This window comes from Schistocerca americana, chromosome 2, assembly GCF_021461395.2.
Source record: "Schistocerca americana isolate TAMUIC-IGC-003095 chromosome 2, iqSchAmer2.1, whole genome shotgun sequence".
In the NCBI taxonomy this organism is placed as follows: Eukaryota; Metazoa; Arthropoda; class Insecta; order Orthoptera; family Acrididae; genus Schistocerca; species Schistocerca americana.
The window spans coordinates 927,163,307-927,179,143 of record NC_060120.1 but is presented as its reverse complement, the minus strand read 5'-3'; the positions used below and the strand labels follow the sequence as shown (position 1 = coordinate 927,179,143).

The 15,837-nt window shown below is 40.7% G+C and overlaps 1 protein-coding gene across 1 annotated transcript in view; it reads left to right on the top strand.

Moving 5' to 3' along the window:
• The window catches only part of LOC124595975 (cullin-associated NEDD8-dissociated protein 1), a 159,454-nt gene that overhangs the window by 26,474 nt on the left and 117,143 nt on the right, over window positions 1–15,837 (top strand). The window contains exon 7 of the mRNA XM_047134918.1: window positions 12,518–12,785. Within this exon, the coding sequence (XP_046990874.1) occupies window positions 12,518–12,785 (268 nt within the window). The remainder of the gene's footprint in view (window positions 1–12,517; window positions 12,786–15,837) is intronic.

The following is a 15,837-nucleotide window of genomic DNA, read 5'->3' as shown; positions in this document are numbered from 1 at the left end:
TCAGTGGACTGCCAGCGGCGCATTCTCGATCTTTACAACCGTCTTTGGGTCGAGGGGGAGTTTCCGTCGCAATTGCGGGAAGGCATTGTCATCCCCGTTTTGAAACCTGGAAAGACTCCTCTGGAGGTGGACAGCTACCGTCCCATTAGCCTCACCAACGTTCTTTGCAAGTTGCTTGAACGGATGGTGAGCCGGCGCTTGCATTGGGTACTGGAATCTCGGGGCCTTCTGGCTCCGTCTCAGGGTGGGTTCCGTAGAGGCCGCTCCGCCACCGACAATCTGGTGAGCCTGGAGTCGGCCATCCGTACTGCTTTTGCCCGCCGTCAGCACCTGGTCGCTGTCTTTTTCGACATGCGGAAGGCGTACGATACGACATGGCGTCATCACATTCTTTCTACGCTTCATGGATGGGGTCTTCGGGGTCCTCTGCCGATTTTTATCCGCAATTTTCTGTCGTGTCGTACCTTCCGCGTGCAAGTCGCGGCCTCGTATAGTTCCTCCCACGTCCAGGAGAACGGTGTGCCACAGGGCTCTGTTTTAAGTGTCTGTCTGTTTTTAATAGCCATTAACGGGCTTGCTGCGGCCGTGGGAAATTCTGTCTCCGCTTCCCTGTATGCTGACGACTTCTGCCTTTACTACAGCTCTACTGGCATTGCAGCTGTTGAACGTCAGCTACAGGGCGCTATCCGTAAGGCGCAGTCTTGGGCTGTAGCGCATGGGTTTCAGTTTTCGGCAGCCAAGACCCGCGTTATGCATTTCTGCCGGCGCCGAACAGTCCATCCTGAGCCGCGGCTTTATCTTGCCGACGAACTCCTTGCTGTGGTGGAGACCCACAGGTTTTTGGGGGTGGTTTTCGATGCCCGGTTGACTTGGCTGCCTCATATCCGGCAGCTTAAACAGACGTGTTGGCGGCATCTAAACGCTCTGAGATGCTTGAGCCACACCCGCTGGGGCGCCGACCGCTCTACCCTGTTGCGGCTCTACCAGGCGTTAATCCAGTCCCGTCTGGATTATGGGAGCCTGGCTTATGGCTCAGCATCCCCATCTGCGTTACGGGTGCTGGACCCAATTCTCCACAGCGGGATACGCCTTGCCACTGGTGCTTTCCCCACCAGCCCTGTGGACAGCGTACTAGTGGAGGCAGGTGTACCTCCACTGCGGTTCCGACGCCAACGTTTGCTGGCCGCTTATGCTGCCCATGTTCTAAGCTCGCCCGGGCATCCAAACTATCGTCTCCTGTTCCCGCGGTCGGTCGTCCGTATGCCAGAACGTCGGCCCCGGTCTGGTTGTACAATAGCGGCCCGCGTCAAAGAGCTTCTCTCTGGGCTTCAGGTTTTCACTGTTCCACCTCCTTTCCGGGTTACTTTGCATACACCCCCATGGTGTGTTCGTCGCCCTTGCCTTCGGCTCGACTTGGCACAGGGCCCTAAGGACTCAGTCCCTCCATAGGCCTTCCGCCGCCGCTTTTATTCCATCCTGGCCACGTATCAGGGATCTGGTGTTGTTTACACTGACGGTTCAATGGTTGCTGGTCGTGTCGGATATGCGCTCACTCTAGGGGACCATTCCGAACAACGTTCCTTGCCGGATGGCTGCAGCGTTTACACTGCTGAACTGGTCGCCATCTTTCGTGCCCTTGAGTATATCCGCTCCTGCTCAAGTGAGTCCTTCGTCATCTGTAGCGATTCCCTGAGCGGTTTACGAGCTCTCGACCAGTGTTTCCCTCGTTCTCGTCTGGTGATGGCTATCCAAGAGTCTCTGCATACTCTCGCCCGTTGCGGCCGCTCTGTGGTCTTTGTGTGGACCCCCGGTCATGTCGGTATCCTGGGTAACGAACATGTTGACCGCCTGGCGAAAGAGGCCACCAGTAAGCCATCTCTGGACGTTGGCCTCCCAGAGACTGATTTGCGGGCAGTCTTCCGCCGCAAAATCTTGGCGCTATGGGACGATGAATGGCGCGAACTGACAATGCGCAATAAACTCCGTGCTGTCAAGGAGACGACGGCTGTGTGGCGGTCGTCCCTGCGAGCCACTCGCAGGGACTCAGTAGTTCTTTGCCGGCTCCGCATTGGCCACTCCCGGCTGACACACAGTTATTTACTGCGCCGGGAGGACCCTCCTCTATGTCGCTGTGGGGCGGCTTTGACAGTGGCCCACATTTTGCTGGCCTGCCCCCTTTTCGCTGTGGTCAGGCAGACATTTGCGCTGCCTGCTACGCTCCCTGCCCTTTTAACAGACGACTCCACTATGGCTGACTTAGTTTTACGTTTTATTCGGGCAGGGGGATTTTATCATTTAATCTGAGTGTTTCTGTTTTATTTTATTGTTTTGTGTTGATTCTGGCCTTTGGCCTATGATTTTAAACTGATTTTTAATGTGTTTCTAAGTGGTTGGCTTTTCCTTTTTTATTTCTATGGTCGGCCAACCACCGTCAAACTCTGTGTGGTTTTAGTTCGTTTTGTCTTTTCTTTGTCTCAGTTTCTCTTGTTCTGTATTGTCTGTGATCTCTTCTGTTCCTCGTTTTTATTCTCTGTGGGTGTTCTTTGTATTTGGAACAAGGGACCGATGACCGTAGCAGTCTGGTCCCTTTAATCCCCCAAACCAACCATAACCACATACGATCCTTTCCAGAGCTAATCATGTCCTCATGAGCAAATCTTTAATCTTCATAAACCATGATTGGTTTGCAACTGCACAGACAACTATCCACAGAACATATTTCAAGGATGGTCATTTAATGTTAGATGCTGTACTTTTGTATAGTATTGATAAAGCCATCGCTTATCTAGTGTCAGACACTCTTATCTGTGGTAACCCTCATTGTAGTCACGACTCCTTAGGTACTTGTGATGTGATCTGTATTGCTACCAGACTGGCAGCAGTCTGTTCATGGATAACATAAAGTTTATTGGAATTTCCTACTTCCAAGACAGCGGCAAAGCCCTCAAAACATCAAATTATCTGGGATCGTCCTTGAAAGAGGCTACAGGAATCATTCGTGTGGTTCAAACTGCATTGCCCTGATGTTGCACACATTGATTTTACTTTCTCAAATAACTAATTTTATGGCCTAGCACCTTCTAGACCCCATATTTTGTGGCCAAATTTTTGTCACATCGTATTCTATGGTCTGTAAGACACTATGGACTATGAGACACAATTTAATTTGTAAGCCGTTTTAAAAAATAATATTTTTACCATTTTTATTATTAGATTGCATCGGCAGACAAAAAAATTTTTTTCAGTTTATAAAACTGAACTCACCTTTAAAACACCTGGAAATTGTCTTCTAAACTTTCTTCTTCTTAGTCATCATTGTTCTCTTTGTGTATGAAATGTTTTTCGCTGCCATCAAGAGCATTACATATGCCGCAATTCCTGAAAGGTGTAACAATAGTGTCCTCTCTCACTCTAGGTGATGACTCTTTTATCCACTGCTATACTTGTTAAAGTGTAAGTTGTTTTAAAGCTTCCTTCGGCATAAATTCATGTTGGGTTTCATCCATTTGTTCCATTTCTCTGTTATATACTCTTCGAATGGTTTATTTATGGCGACATGAAGAAGTTGCAATTGTGGAGTAAGTCTTCCCAGAATAACAGCAAGCTCTGTATTTCCCTGTCTCAGTTTCTCTTTCACAGAACTTATCAGATGGGTACTAAACTGATCTAGCGCACGAGGAGACCTCGTCTTCTATGAAGCACCTTTCCTTTTCTCCCACAGTCTATTAATCGTAATTTCATACCAGCCTTGTCCATCGAACCCGTGTCATGTACATGACCACCACCACCACCTGGTGGTATGAAAAGTTTTGGCATTGGTTGTGCTTGATGATCATGGGATTAAGTTTAGTACCGTCAGCACAGCATGAAAGGACAACAGTGTATTGCATTTTTTTAGGTCCACATGTTATAGTTTTAGTGCCTTTGAAGCCATCAGTTCCGTTGTTTGGCACATCAAATGTTCGAGACGTTTCGTCCATATTCGCTCATTGGCTTAGTTCCACGCTGTCATTGTACCCCCCCCCCCCCCCCTGATGTTGAATAATAAATCAGTGGAAAGATAATATTTTCTCTTCGTATTATTGTGATATTTTCCGAGATATTTTGATTTTGGTTCGCATGGTAAGTCCATGACACTTCATAAACCTGTAGCACCAACCAGATCCACTCTTAAAGTTCCATTGTAGCACTAGCTTACAAGTGTGTATTTGAATCATTTTTGTATTAATTCAAATGCCATTTTGACCGTGTCCTTAAATCCATTTTGCTATGTCTTCTTCTAGTTTTAGCCCTTTTGCATTAAGTCCTCTGTTTGCACATTTAGCCTTCCTCCCTTTTATTTTATATTATTTTTTTCAGTTCTTCTTTACTAGTCTGCCAATTGCGAAGGGTTTTTTCTGTTTGTGGTTCTTTACTAGCCTACCAATTGCGAAAGGTTTTTTCTGTTGGTGGAGAGCTGAAATGCTGCTCAGCTGCTCTGTTTCCATGTTCTTTTGCATACACCATTACTTTCAGTTTACAACCGACATCATATGAATACCTTTTTTTTCCATTTAGAAACTAGCTACTAACAAAAATATTGTACTGTTGCCAATAACACAGATCACTTTCAATTAAAGTTCGCTGGCACCGTAGACTGCAGTGACACATCATAGGCTAGGCAGTGTTCTGGGTTTGTGACAGTGGGGCGGGTGGGAGATAGCATTAGCAAGCTTTTGAATCCCTGCAACTCGTGTTTGTTGCATTGGTGCACTCTGCTGCCAGTTGAACCCAGTGTTGCCAGATAGAGAGAGGTTTCCTGTGGCATCGAATATATGGTCATTTTTAAGGCTGGCAGTAATTTCAAATCAAACACTGGGCTTTTTATATTAATTTCAAATATAAGACTCAGTTGAATTTCGGAGAAAATTTTTTAAGAAATAAGTATGTCTTATAGTCTGTAAAATACGGTACACACTAAAGCCCTGTATGAAATGTTTAAGAGCTGTAGAAGATGATGTAAATTATGCGTTATCCTTCTGGTCTAGGCATTTCCTCATAAACTTTGAATGGATATCAATTGTTTGCGCACACTAGATGTTCCATACTTCTCTCTATTTCCCTGCATTTTCTTTTGTTAGATGTTCTATAGTTTAAGATCTGTTACTGTTGATAAAGACAGATGAGTTCTGCAGATGTGTGTGACAGGGCATTTAATTAAATTAAGAACCAGGAAAGAAATTTAACAATAGTTGAACCAAATCGTGGCCTGTATTTCACTACGGTTGGTGATATTTAAACGAATATTTTTGAATTAACTTCCCAAGAACACTAAGCACTGGAGTTGCCAGTTATCTTAAGTCACCTCAAGATATACATATACTAATTGTGGGGAAACTTTTTAAAGAAAAAAGTTTTAGTTCTCTTGTCCCCTGGTTTCTCTCTTCAGTAGGTGATCCATATACACAATGTATTCTGATAATATCTTCCTTTGTTAAGTAACTTTTTTGTGTTGTTGTTACCTCTTTAATCAGGGCGTGTATGACCAGGGACAACTGGGAAAAACCTAGGAATTTTTTCATCCATTAGAAATCTGGGATTCTTTTAGAATTCCGGGAATTTTTCATTGTTCTGTTTTTTACTTAAATTTTTTGTAATTTTGACTGGTAAAAAGTGATATCCTTACAAAGACTGTTATTGTTTCCACTAATACAGAATAATACTGCAGCAATAGAAAGTAAACGAAAGGAAAAACCAAAATAAAACTTAAGTTGTCTGGGAAATGTGCCATTTGCAACCAAACACAGTGCACACACAAGTGTCTGCCAACAGCAAAATGTTTCAAAGGCTTTAGGACGAAGCCAGTGCAATACTTAATAACAAGAAGCTGCTTTTGATGAGTGTGATGTCACAACTTTTTACATCGTTTGAGCAGTTGCCAGCGGACTTGTGCACGTGCTCAGTTGAGTAGCATATGAGCAGTACCTTCTCCTGCTTCTGGCTACTGGAAGAGTGTCTTTTAGCTGTGCAGCAGTAGCAGCAAGCAGCCAGATGCTACTTCGAAAATTTTCTTTTGGTGTGTCCAAGTTGCCAGATTCTTGCATGCACAGAGCAGTCAGAGTTGTAGTGGGGAGGGGATAGTCTGCATGTTACCTGTGTTTACATTTAGTGATTTTGCTGTTTGATCTTCATTTACAGCTCTCACGTGAAATGAAGACTAAGCAGATTTCTGTGGCCGGGAGCTATCAAGTGAATTAAACTACATTCACATAGTTACAGAAGGTTAAATATGTTGTTAGTATGTTTTCTAATTTTATTTTATTTCCACATTTTTGGCAGCCAAGCATTTCTCGCCTTGCAGAGCAATGAAGTTATTTTTGTGGGTTTGCTTAAAGAAATTTGGTTTTATTAACCTTTTCTACAGAGGCAGTAAATTTGTTTGAAACAAAATGTTTCATTCCACACTATTGGCTAGTTTCAACTCTTCGCTGAATTTCAATTGCATATTTTCAGCTTCAGGCATGTATGACATTATGCCATAATAAAGAACCGAACATGAGATAATATAGTACTGGTACTCCAAAAAAATTTGCTTCCCGAAAACCACACTGAAAAGCTTAATATCAGGTTGTGGCCTACATCATTGTTGATCTGGACATATGAATGTGCATTTTAGTATGGTTTGCGAAATTCTGATGCTCTTGGGGTATGCTCTTATGTCCTGTTTCTTTTACGATGTAATGTAAGATCTCGTAAGACTATGTACATAACAACATATGGAGTCCTACGTCATCGTAGCTGCACATGTGCAATAATGCCCATTTTCTAGTGCGCTCTGGCAACTGCTGAAACAAATCTATTTCTAACAGGTCTCGGGAGGAAACTGTTGCGATCGGTAGTTTGGCAAGTGTTACTTTCAAAGTAAATTTCCTTTTACACAAGATGAAATATGTTACGTGTGAGAACAGGGTGTATACGCCCCGGGAGATCCGGGAAAAACCCGGGAATTTTTTAGAATTCCGGGATTTTTCATTGTTTTAGATTTTAGTTAAAGTTTTGTAGGTTTGACGTGTACGATCTGATACGCTGACAAAAAACTTTAGTCCACTACTGCTGAATAATGCTGCAGCAATGAAACATAAATCGGAGAATAACACCAAAATAAAAGTTCAGTTGCATAGAAAATGGGTAATTTACACAATGCACAGACCAGTTTGCCGACACCGAAAAGTGTCAAAGGCTTTAGGTCGAAGATCATGCAATACGTCCGTAACAACTAACATGCATTCGATGTGCGTGACGTCACAATTCTTTAACTTTCTAACAGATGACCAGAAAATATTACGAATAGTGGCTTGAGATGCGTTACTTTCACAGTAAATCTCCACGCAAGATGATTTATATTACGTGTGAGAATGTGCAGTGAATTTCTTAAATCACAGGGCGTTATAACTTTCATTCAAAATGTAACACTTTGAGGATCAGCCATTTGAAAAATGTCTGGCCCAGAAGATAAGTCATTTGTGCCACTATTTAAAATTTTACAGGCACATTTGTATTTGATATGACTTAACGTGTAACACACGCTAAAAAAAGACCGACCTTCAAGTTAGTTTTCATATTTAATGTTGTTCTTCCATAGATAAAACGTTATGCAATCTATGGCAAAAAGTGTAGTTGACCTTCAAAAAAATGTGCATAATGTGTTACTGAGCAATGTCACAAGTCTCTTCATGCCAGAACACTTTACTTTTATACGTAACTGATAATCATTTTGGCACGATTTTAATTGCCAAATTAGAGCCTGTTAGTAGGCCCACGGACTTCCTATCATTGTAGGACTAATAACAGTGAATGCCAATAGACGATGCAGTTCTCGTTCGTACATACACTTCTACTTACGAGTTAACCGGTGTAGAAACGCACTTTGCTGAGTTGAGCGAGCTCGGTCTGCCTTCGTAATGTAAGTGCCGCGGCCTGACTTTCTCGTAGGTCTCGTGCTCTGAATAACTGCCGTCATTCGCTAGCGAGATCACGTGACATGAGCTATGACTGGCTGACAAAAGGGCATCGCTCAATGCAATCTCTATTTTAGAGTTTCGGAAGCTACCGTGCTGTAATTTGTGGAATTTGTGTATATACTTTAGCAATACGAAAATAAACTCTGTGCTTATTGTCTCGCATCAAACAACTTTCCAAACGCATTGTTTTTCCTGGATTTTGTTTCCTAAGGTGCTCGGACGTCCTCCGCCGTTTTACAGCTCTGAGGGAAAGTATACTGTTACTTAAACCGGATGTATTTTCACCCATTTTATATGTAATTTCATCCAGGGAAATAGTGTTTTTAACCGGGAAAAATCCGGGAATTTTTTTTTCTTGTCCACGTAGACACCGTGGAGAATGTGTGATGAATTTCTCAAATCTTGGAGCATTTGACTCTCACTTAAAACATAATGCTTTGAGGACCAGCAACCACTTAGAACAATTTCAAGCCCAGAAAACTGGACATTTATATCATCATTTAAAATTGTACCGGCAAATTTGTGTGCTGTGCCTTAAAGTGTAATACACGCAAAAAAGGCCAATATTATACAGAAAGCTTAGCTTTCCTTGTAGCATATTAATCTTCAAGACCATCTACATTTATACTCTGCAAACCATCATGAGGTGCATCGCAGAGTGGAAGTCCCATTGTACCAGTTATTACGGTTTCTTCCTGTTCCATTGACGTATGGAGTGCAGGAAGAATATTTGAATGCCTCTGTGCATGCAGTAATTATTCTAATCACGATCCCTCTGTGAGCAATACTTAGGGGGTTGTAGAATATCCCTAAAATAATCATTTAAAGCTTGTTCGTGAAATTTTGTTAATAGAATTTCTTGTGACAGTTTGTCTTATCTTCAAGAGTCTGCCCGTTCAGTTCCTTCAATATCTCGGTGACGGGCTCCCATGGGTTAAACAAATCTGTGACCATTTGTGCTGCCCTTCTCTGTATACGTTAAACATTCCCTGTTTGTCCTATCTGGTATGGGTCCCACATATGTGAACTGTTCACACAAGTGATTTGTAAGAAATCTCCTTTGTACACTGATTGCTGTTCCCCAGTATTCTACCAATGCCAGTACCAGTTTTATATGTGCAAGCTTGGCTTTCCTTGTAGCTACATTACATATATTACTTTAAACCATTAACTATTTGTTTGCGCTACTGAACAGTGAGGTTGCTATTAGCTGAATTCATCATATGTCCTGTGCTCTGAATATCTGCTGTCTGTCCATTCAAAGTTCCGAGGGGAAGTATACTGTCACGACGAAAAAAGTGTATTTTCACCTGGGGAAAAGGAGTATTTTTAACTGAGAAAACCAGGATTTTTTTCCTTGTCCCCATATACACACTGTTAATTCAAAGTAATTATTTCATGTCTGGTGACAATATCCTAATTTCATTAAGAACGTTGTTCATTACAGTAAGTAAAGGAAAAGAAACCACTCTCTTTTTAGCTGATCGATGTGTGGCACATAAAAACAAGCAACAGAATCCTATTTATGTTAGCTTTCAAGATTTTGCACTTTCTCTAGAGGTGGTACACGCATATGCCCATGTCCACTGGCATGTCTGTGTGGCTGTGTGTGTGTGTGTGTGTGTGTGTGTGTGTGTGTGTGTGTGTGTGTGTGTGTAAAAAGAGCAAATTCTGGAAAGATAGTGTAAATAGTGTGTTTCTATGTGCCTCTCATCATCCACTATAGGCGAGTTGTTGTCTTTCCTGTATGTATTATTTCATCCAGGAATTTCCAGTGTTGTTCATTATGTAGTTGCTGTGCTACAATATTTTGCAGACTATATTTTTTCTTAAAAAAATTGCCTCCAAACTTGTATCTGAATTAATACAAAAATGTTCAGTGTTTGCTTTAAAATTCCGACCAGTCATAAAAATGATGAGATATTTGATGCTGCGGGAAACAGGCCTCTGTCTGGCAACACTGGAGTCAACTGGCAGCAGCAGAGCACTGATGGGATGAACATGAGTTGTGGGGTTTAACAAGCTCACCCTGCCATCACAAAGCCAAAGCACTGCCTAGCATGTGGTACATCATTGCAGTCTATCGTACCAGTGAACATGAATTGAAAGTGATTTGTGTTATTGGTAACAGTACAATATTTTTATTAGTAGCTAGTATCATAATGGAAAAAATATGATATTCATAAAATGTGGGCTATAAATTGAAAGTAATAGCATATACAGAACAACATAAAAACAGAACAGCTAAGAGGCACTTTGGCCCTCCACCAACAGAAAAAAACCTTCACAATTGGCGGGCTAGTAAAGAAAAACTGAAAAAAATGAGGAAGGCTAAATGTGCAAATAGAGGACTTAATGCAAAATGGCCAAAACTAGATGATAACATATTGAAATGGGTTCAAAGAAACTGTCAAAATGGCACTGGAATTAATACAAAAATGATTCAAATACACGCTCTTAAGCTAGTGCTGCAGTGGAACTTAACTGACCTTAAGGGTGGAATTGGTTGGTGCTACAGGTTTATGAAGTGCCACAGACTTAGCATGTGAGCCAAAACCAAAATATATCAGAAAACGCCGCAAGAGTATGAATTGGAAATATTATCTTTCCGTTGCTTTATTATTCAACCTTGAAAGAAAACCAGTGTAGAAGTAAGCACAACAGCAAATAAGGACAAAACTCCTCTGATTTTTGAGTGTTGAGTAATAGAACTGTTGGCTTCTTGAAAGGCGCTAAAACTGTAACTGGACCTGAAAAATGTACTACAATGTTGTCCTTTCATGTTGTGATGATGGTACTGAATTTAATCAAATGCTCATTTTCAAGCAAATATCACCAGGTGTTGTTCACATACATGACAAGGTTGGATGGATGAGGCTGATATGAAATTATAAATTAACAGTGTGTGGGAGAAAAGGAAAGGTGCTTTATTGAAAAAGAGCTCTTTTTGTGTGCCAGATCAGTTTAGTAATCATTTGAAAAGTTCTGTGGAAGAGAGACTGAGGCAGGGAAACACAGTACTTGCTGTTATTCTGAGAGAACTTACTTCACAATTGCAACCTCTTGATGTTGTCATAAATGAACCATTCAAAGAGTGTATGAGAGAGGAATGGAACGAGTGGATGATGGATGAAACCCAACATGAATTCATGCCGAAGGGAGCTTTAAAATGACCTACAGTCAAGAAGTGTGTCAATGGATAAAACATTTATGGTCTATAGTGAGAGAAAACATTATTGTTAAATCTTTCGTCAGAGAAGACCAACTTATATATGAAGACGACAACAATGACAGCGACGAGGAAGAAGAAGAAGAAGAAGAAGAAGAAGAAGAAAGTTCAGATGACGATTTTCAGGGATTTTGAAGGTCAGTTCAGTTTTATATGATAAGAATTTCTTTTAGGTTGGCTTTGCAACCTAATAATAAAAATGGCATCAGTTTTTTAAATTGCTTAATTAAGGTGTGTCATATAGTCTTGTAAAATATGGTATTTAGTTGCTTCTTTTTTAATTCGTTACGTTTTCATCGTAGTCATCATTTGTAATTTCCTCCCCCAACCAACCCTTCAATCCGCCCCCTCCTTTTCATCTTTTATTTTCTGTTTCCATCTGGCCACCCTAATTCAGGTTTCCCTACATCAATTATTCATATTCCAGGATATTTGCTTCAGAAAGGCCATGACTTAATTCCAGCCTCATCTTTCTTCTATCTGTCTAATTATCCAGATTCTGAAGGGGCATTAAACCTTTAACTTACTTCCTTTCTGTGTGCTGAAGGATGAGGACATTCTTCCAAAAAGAAAATCCATTCATCCATTCATTGTTGTTTTTATACTATGTCAGCCAGTTGTTAGATTGTCCTGGGTCAACTATCTACATCTACATACGTACTCTGCAAGCCATCATACAGTGCACAGTGGAGGGTATCTTTTACCATTGCTAGTCATTTCCTTTCTTGTTCCACTCACAGATAGAGAGAGGGAAAAATGAATGTTTATATGCCTCCATGTAAGCTCTGATTTCTCAGATCGTGTCTTTGTGGTCCTTAGCGAAATGTATATTGCCTCCAGTAGGATTGTTCTGCAGTCAGCTTCAGGTGCCAGTTCTCAAAATTTTCTCAATAGTGTTCCTCGAAAAGGACGTTGTCTTTGCTTCAGGGATTCTCATTTAAGTTCCCGAAGCATATCTGTAACACTTGTCTGTTGTTCAAACCTACCGGTAACAAATCTCGCAGCCCACCATCTTCCTTTCATCTGACCTGGTATGGATACTAAACACTCAAGCAGTACTCAAGAACAGGTCACTTCAGCATCCTATATTTGGTCTCCTTTACAGATGAACCAAACTTTCATCATATTCTCCAAATAAACCAAAGTCAACCCTTTGCCTTCCAAATCACAGTCATCACATGCTCGTTCCATTTCATATTGCTTTGCAGCGTAATTGGGGGTATTGAAACGGATGATATTTTTGAAATGTTGTTTAAATTTAGTGACTATTTTTATCTTTATTTCACAGATTACAGAGCTTTGTTTGAGTTATATTACCTACGATCCTAATTACAATTATGATGATGAAGCTGAGGATGGAGAAGACAGCATAGTAATGGAAACAGAGGAAGATGCAGAAGATGAAGAAAATGATGAATATTCTGATGATGATGACATGAGTTGGAAGGTACGACGCTCTGCTGCAAAGTGTTTGGAAGCCGTCATTGCTACAAGGCATGAACTGTTGCCAGACTTCTATAAAACTGTATCACCAGCACTCATTAACAGATTTAAAGGTATAGTTTTATTTTGTATTGTTATTGTATGACTGCATGATGCATGATCATTCAAATTGAAAAGGAAAGGGAGAAGTAATTACATGCCACATAACAGATCTGAGAAAATAATAGGGGGGAGAAATTCATGCATGCAGCGATGTTTGGTTAAGGATGCACAAAAGCTACCACCAGTATGGTTCATTATAATTAGGTTACTGCCAGTAAAAATTTAGGTGTAGTTCATCTAATATGTGGCAACACTTCCGCAATTTTTTATTTATCTTACCCTGAAACTTTGCGAATCCTCAGTAATGTTGGCAGGTTAATAATGATGCCTGGCAAAGAATCCTTACGTAATGAAAAGCAGATTCATTGCTTAAGTAATTTTGTAAAACAAATAAATGAGAAGTTAAACGTGTACACAATTGGTTGGTAATGTAACTTGTCAAGTTAAATGCGCACGTCATTGCATCCTTTCAAAGATTAGATTCAAGAATGTTTGTTCGTAATGTAGAAAGATCAGTGGAATGAAAACTTACTTGTTGCGTTAGTAAATGTTAATACATTCTAGATGGTGTGTTTTCATCCAGCTCTTGTTATCACAAAGAAATCTTTAATTAGGAAATATTGTGAGCGACTATTATGACATTCTGTGTTCTCGTAATTTGCCAGAAGGAAATTTTCTTGTGAGAAATTGTATCGAAGTGTTAGGTGGTGTGCAGAAAGTGTCCACTTGGGTCAGTAACTAGAAGCAGCAGATATTAAATGTAAGTAATGTCAGTCTGTTTGCTCATGTGTGACTCTGGACTTCAGTACATTTTAATACAGCACTGTTTCAGTTCACATTGACCTCTTTTTGTAAAATCGGTATGATCGCTTGAGATATAAAAGTAAAACAAGAGGAATCTCCTTCGTTCATAATAAGACAAATGGTTAGAATATGTTAATTCTTATGGGTCATATGGCAAATGGTTTATGGGGTCCTAGCTCAGACACCTTCAGTTTTCTTGAAATTTGTATAAATGCGTTTACACTAGAATGGCGGAAGGAGTCTGAATGACCAGTCACACCTTTTTTCTTCAATCTCTCATCCAGTTTCGTATTTTGTTTTTGAAGTCGCATAACTTTTCCTAAATTTTAGTCTTATTATGATTATGTATTAATATTTTAAAAAATATTTGTTTTCAGAGAAATTTTGTATTGTATAACTAGAACCAGTTTGACACTGCTGTAATTTCTCTTTTGAATATATGTAAATAATCCTACAATTGAGTGGCAACAATCAGCAGTCAGTTTTTCTGCTCATTGTTGCATCTTCCAATCTGCCACATTTTGTATCATACATTTATGTAATATTCTTTGTCCATGAAAGATGTTTTCAAACATGTATCTTCAGTGTGGACTTTCTGATGAAGAAACGTTACATCTCTTAGAGAATTCTGACATTGAATTGGAATTTGATTCACTGATAAAGATGGGGATTTTGTACCAGAGATAAGTGAAGATTGTCATTGTGAACAACAAGGGATTAGTGGAGGAGTCAGAAGCTGATTTACATCAATCCTCATCTCATCCATCACAGCAGGCTCAGTTGAACGACTCTGCAAAGATGATCGCTAGGATGGCACCGGGTGGAGGATTCGAGGATTCCCAGTTCTTCATCTTCTCATGGGAAGTTGGCCATGAACCTTCTGAAGGAGAGAAGAGGTCTCACTACATAAACTTACTAATGAATAGACAACTCTGCCATCAGTGCTTTTTGTCTTTTGAGAAAGCAGTGCTAAATTTTGTAAAGAAATATACAGATCCAAATGCGCGAAAAGTGCTACAAATAATGATTAGACTGTGTAACTTGAACTAGAAAAAACTGATAGCTGCGCATTGTCTCCTCCCTTCTTTTGGAATGAGTAACTTATGACAAGTAGAAAATACCACCAAAGAACTGGCAATAACCCTACAACAGTAACAGAAAAATGCATGTGCCAATGACATGAAAACTCAAAATCGATCTGAACACAACAGGATGTAAAATATATCGATAAACCCAAGTAACAAGAGTAAATCTAACATCACTAAAATGTTGCAAAAAGTTGAACAACATAACTAATTCTGTGATCTACGAGCTGTCTAACCACGAGAGGGTTCTTCTTTCTGCCTGTTGAAGATAATTGTGGTACCACATGCATCGTATCTTTAAACGATTTTACCTGGCTGACTGACAGTAGACATTTTGGAAGGAAATTATACCTTTACTTTAATCGGTGATGTCATCTCCCAACCTGATGTGGTCCTTGGCATTTGGTCTACAACTTCTTGGTTTTTTCCTTTGGTGTGTAGGGATTAGTGGCCAGTACCCACTGTCCTATCCAACACGGCAGTAGTTTGCCCATTTGGCTGTTCATGGTGTTCCAAGATTTTGTGTTTGTATTTTGTATGTTTTTCCATACTTCCCATGTTCTTCTTGCAAACTTCTTAATTTGCAGTCTGGTCCCAATTCCGGGGGAGGAGGCGAGCGGTGCGACCTTATGACAGGTATCCCAGTCATGTCCAGCATTTATGTAGAAGCTTAGTGTCTTCAAAATGTTCCTACGAACACACAGTGTGCTACCATTGGTTTGAGGATGGAACAGCCTTGTTCATAACTTCTGAATACATATCACCCGGCATAGCCATTTCATAGCTTCTGAAACAGTTATTACCCTGATCCATAACTAAGGTGTCAGGCACTCCTGACTTTGATACCCATCTGTTAAATAATGCCTGTACCGCTGTACTGTCCTCTGGGTCTGGAATTGCTACCATCGCTCGAAACCATGAAAAATAATTGATCATAAGCACGTACCCGTTCCTTGCAGGTGTATTGTTGAAAGTTTCACGAACGTCCAGCTCAAGCATTTGAAATGGCGTCAACACGTCTGGTACGCTCTGCAAAGGGATTTTGTGATGCAAAATGTCCGCTTTTTGCACACATGGCACACTGTCTCCGACATATTGCTCCTTCACACTTCCTATTCCTCCACCAAAACCATTCTGCAACACCTGTCTGTTGCTTGTTGGCCAGTGTGTCCTG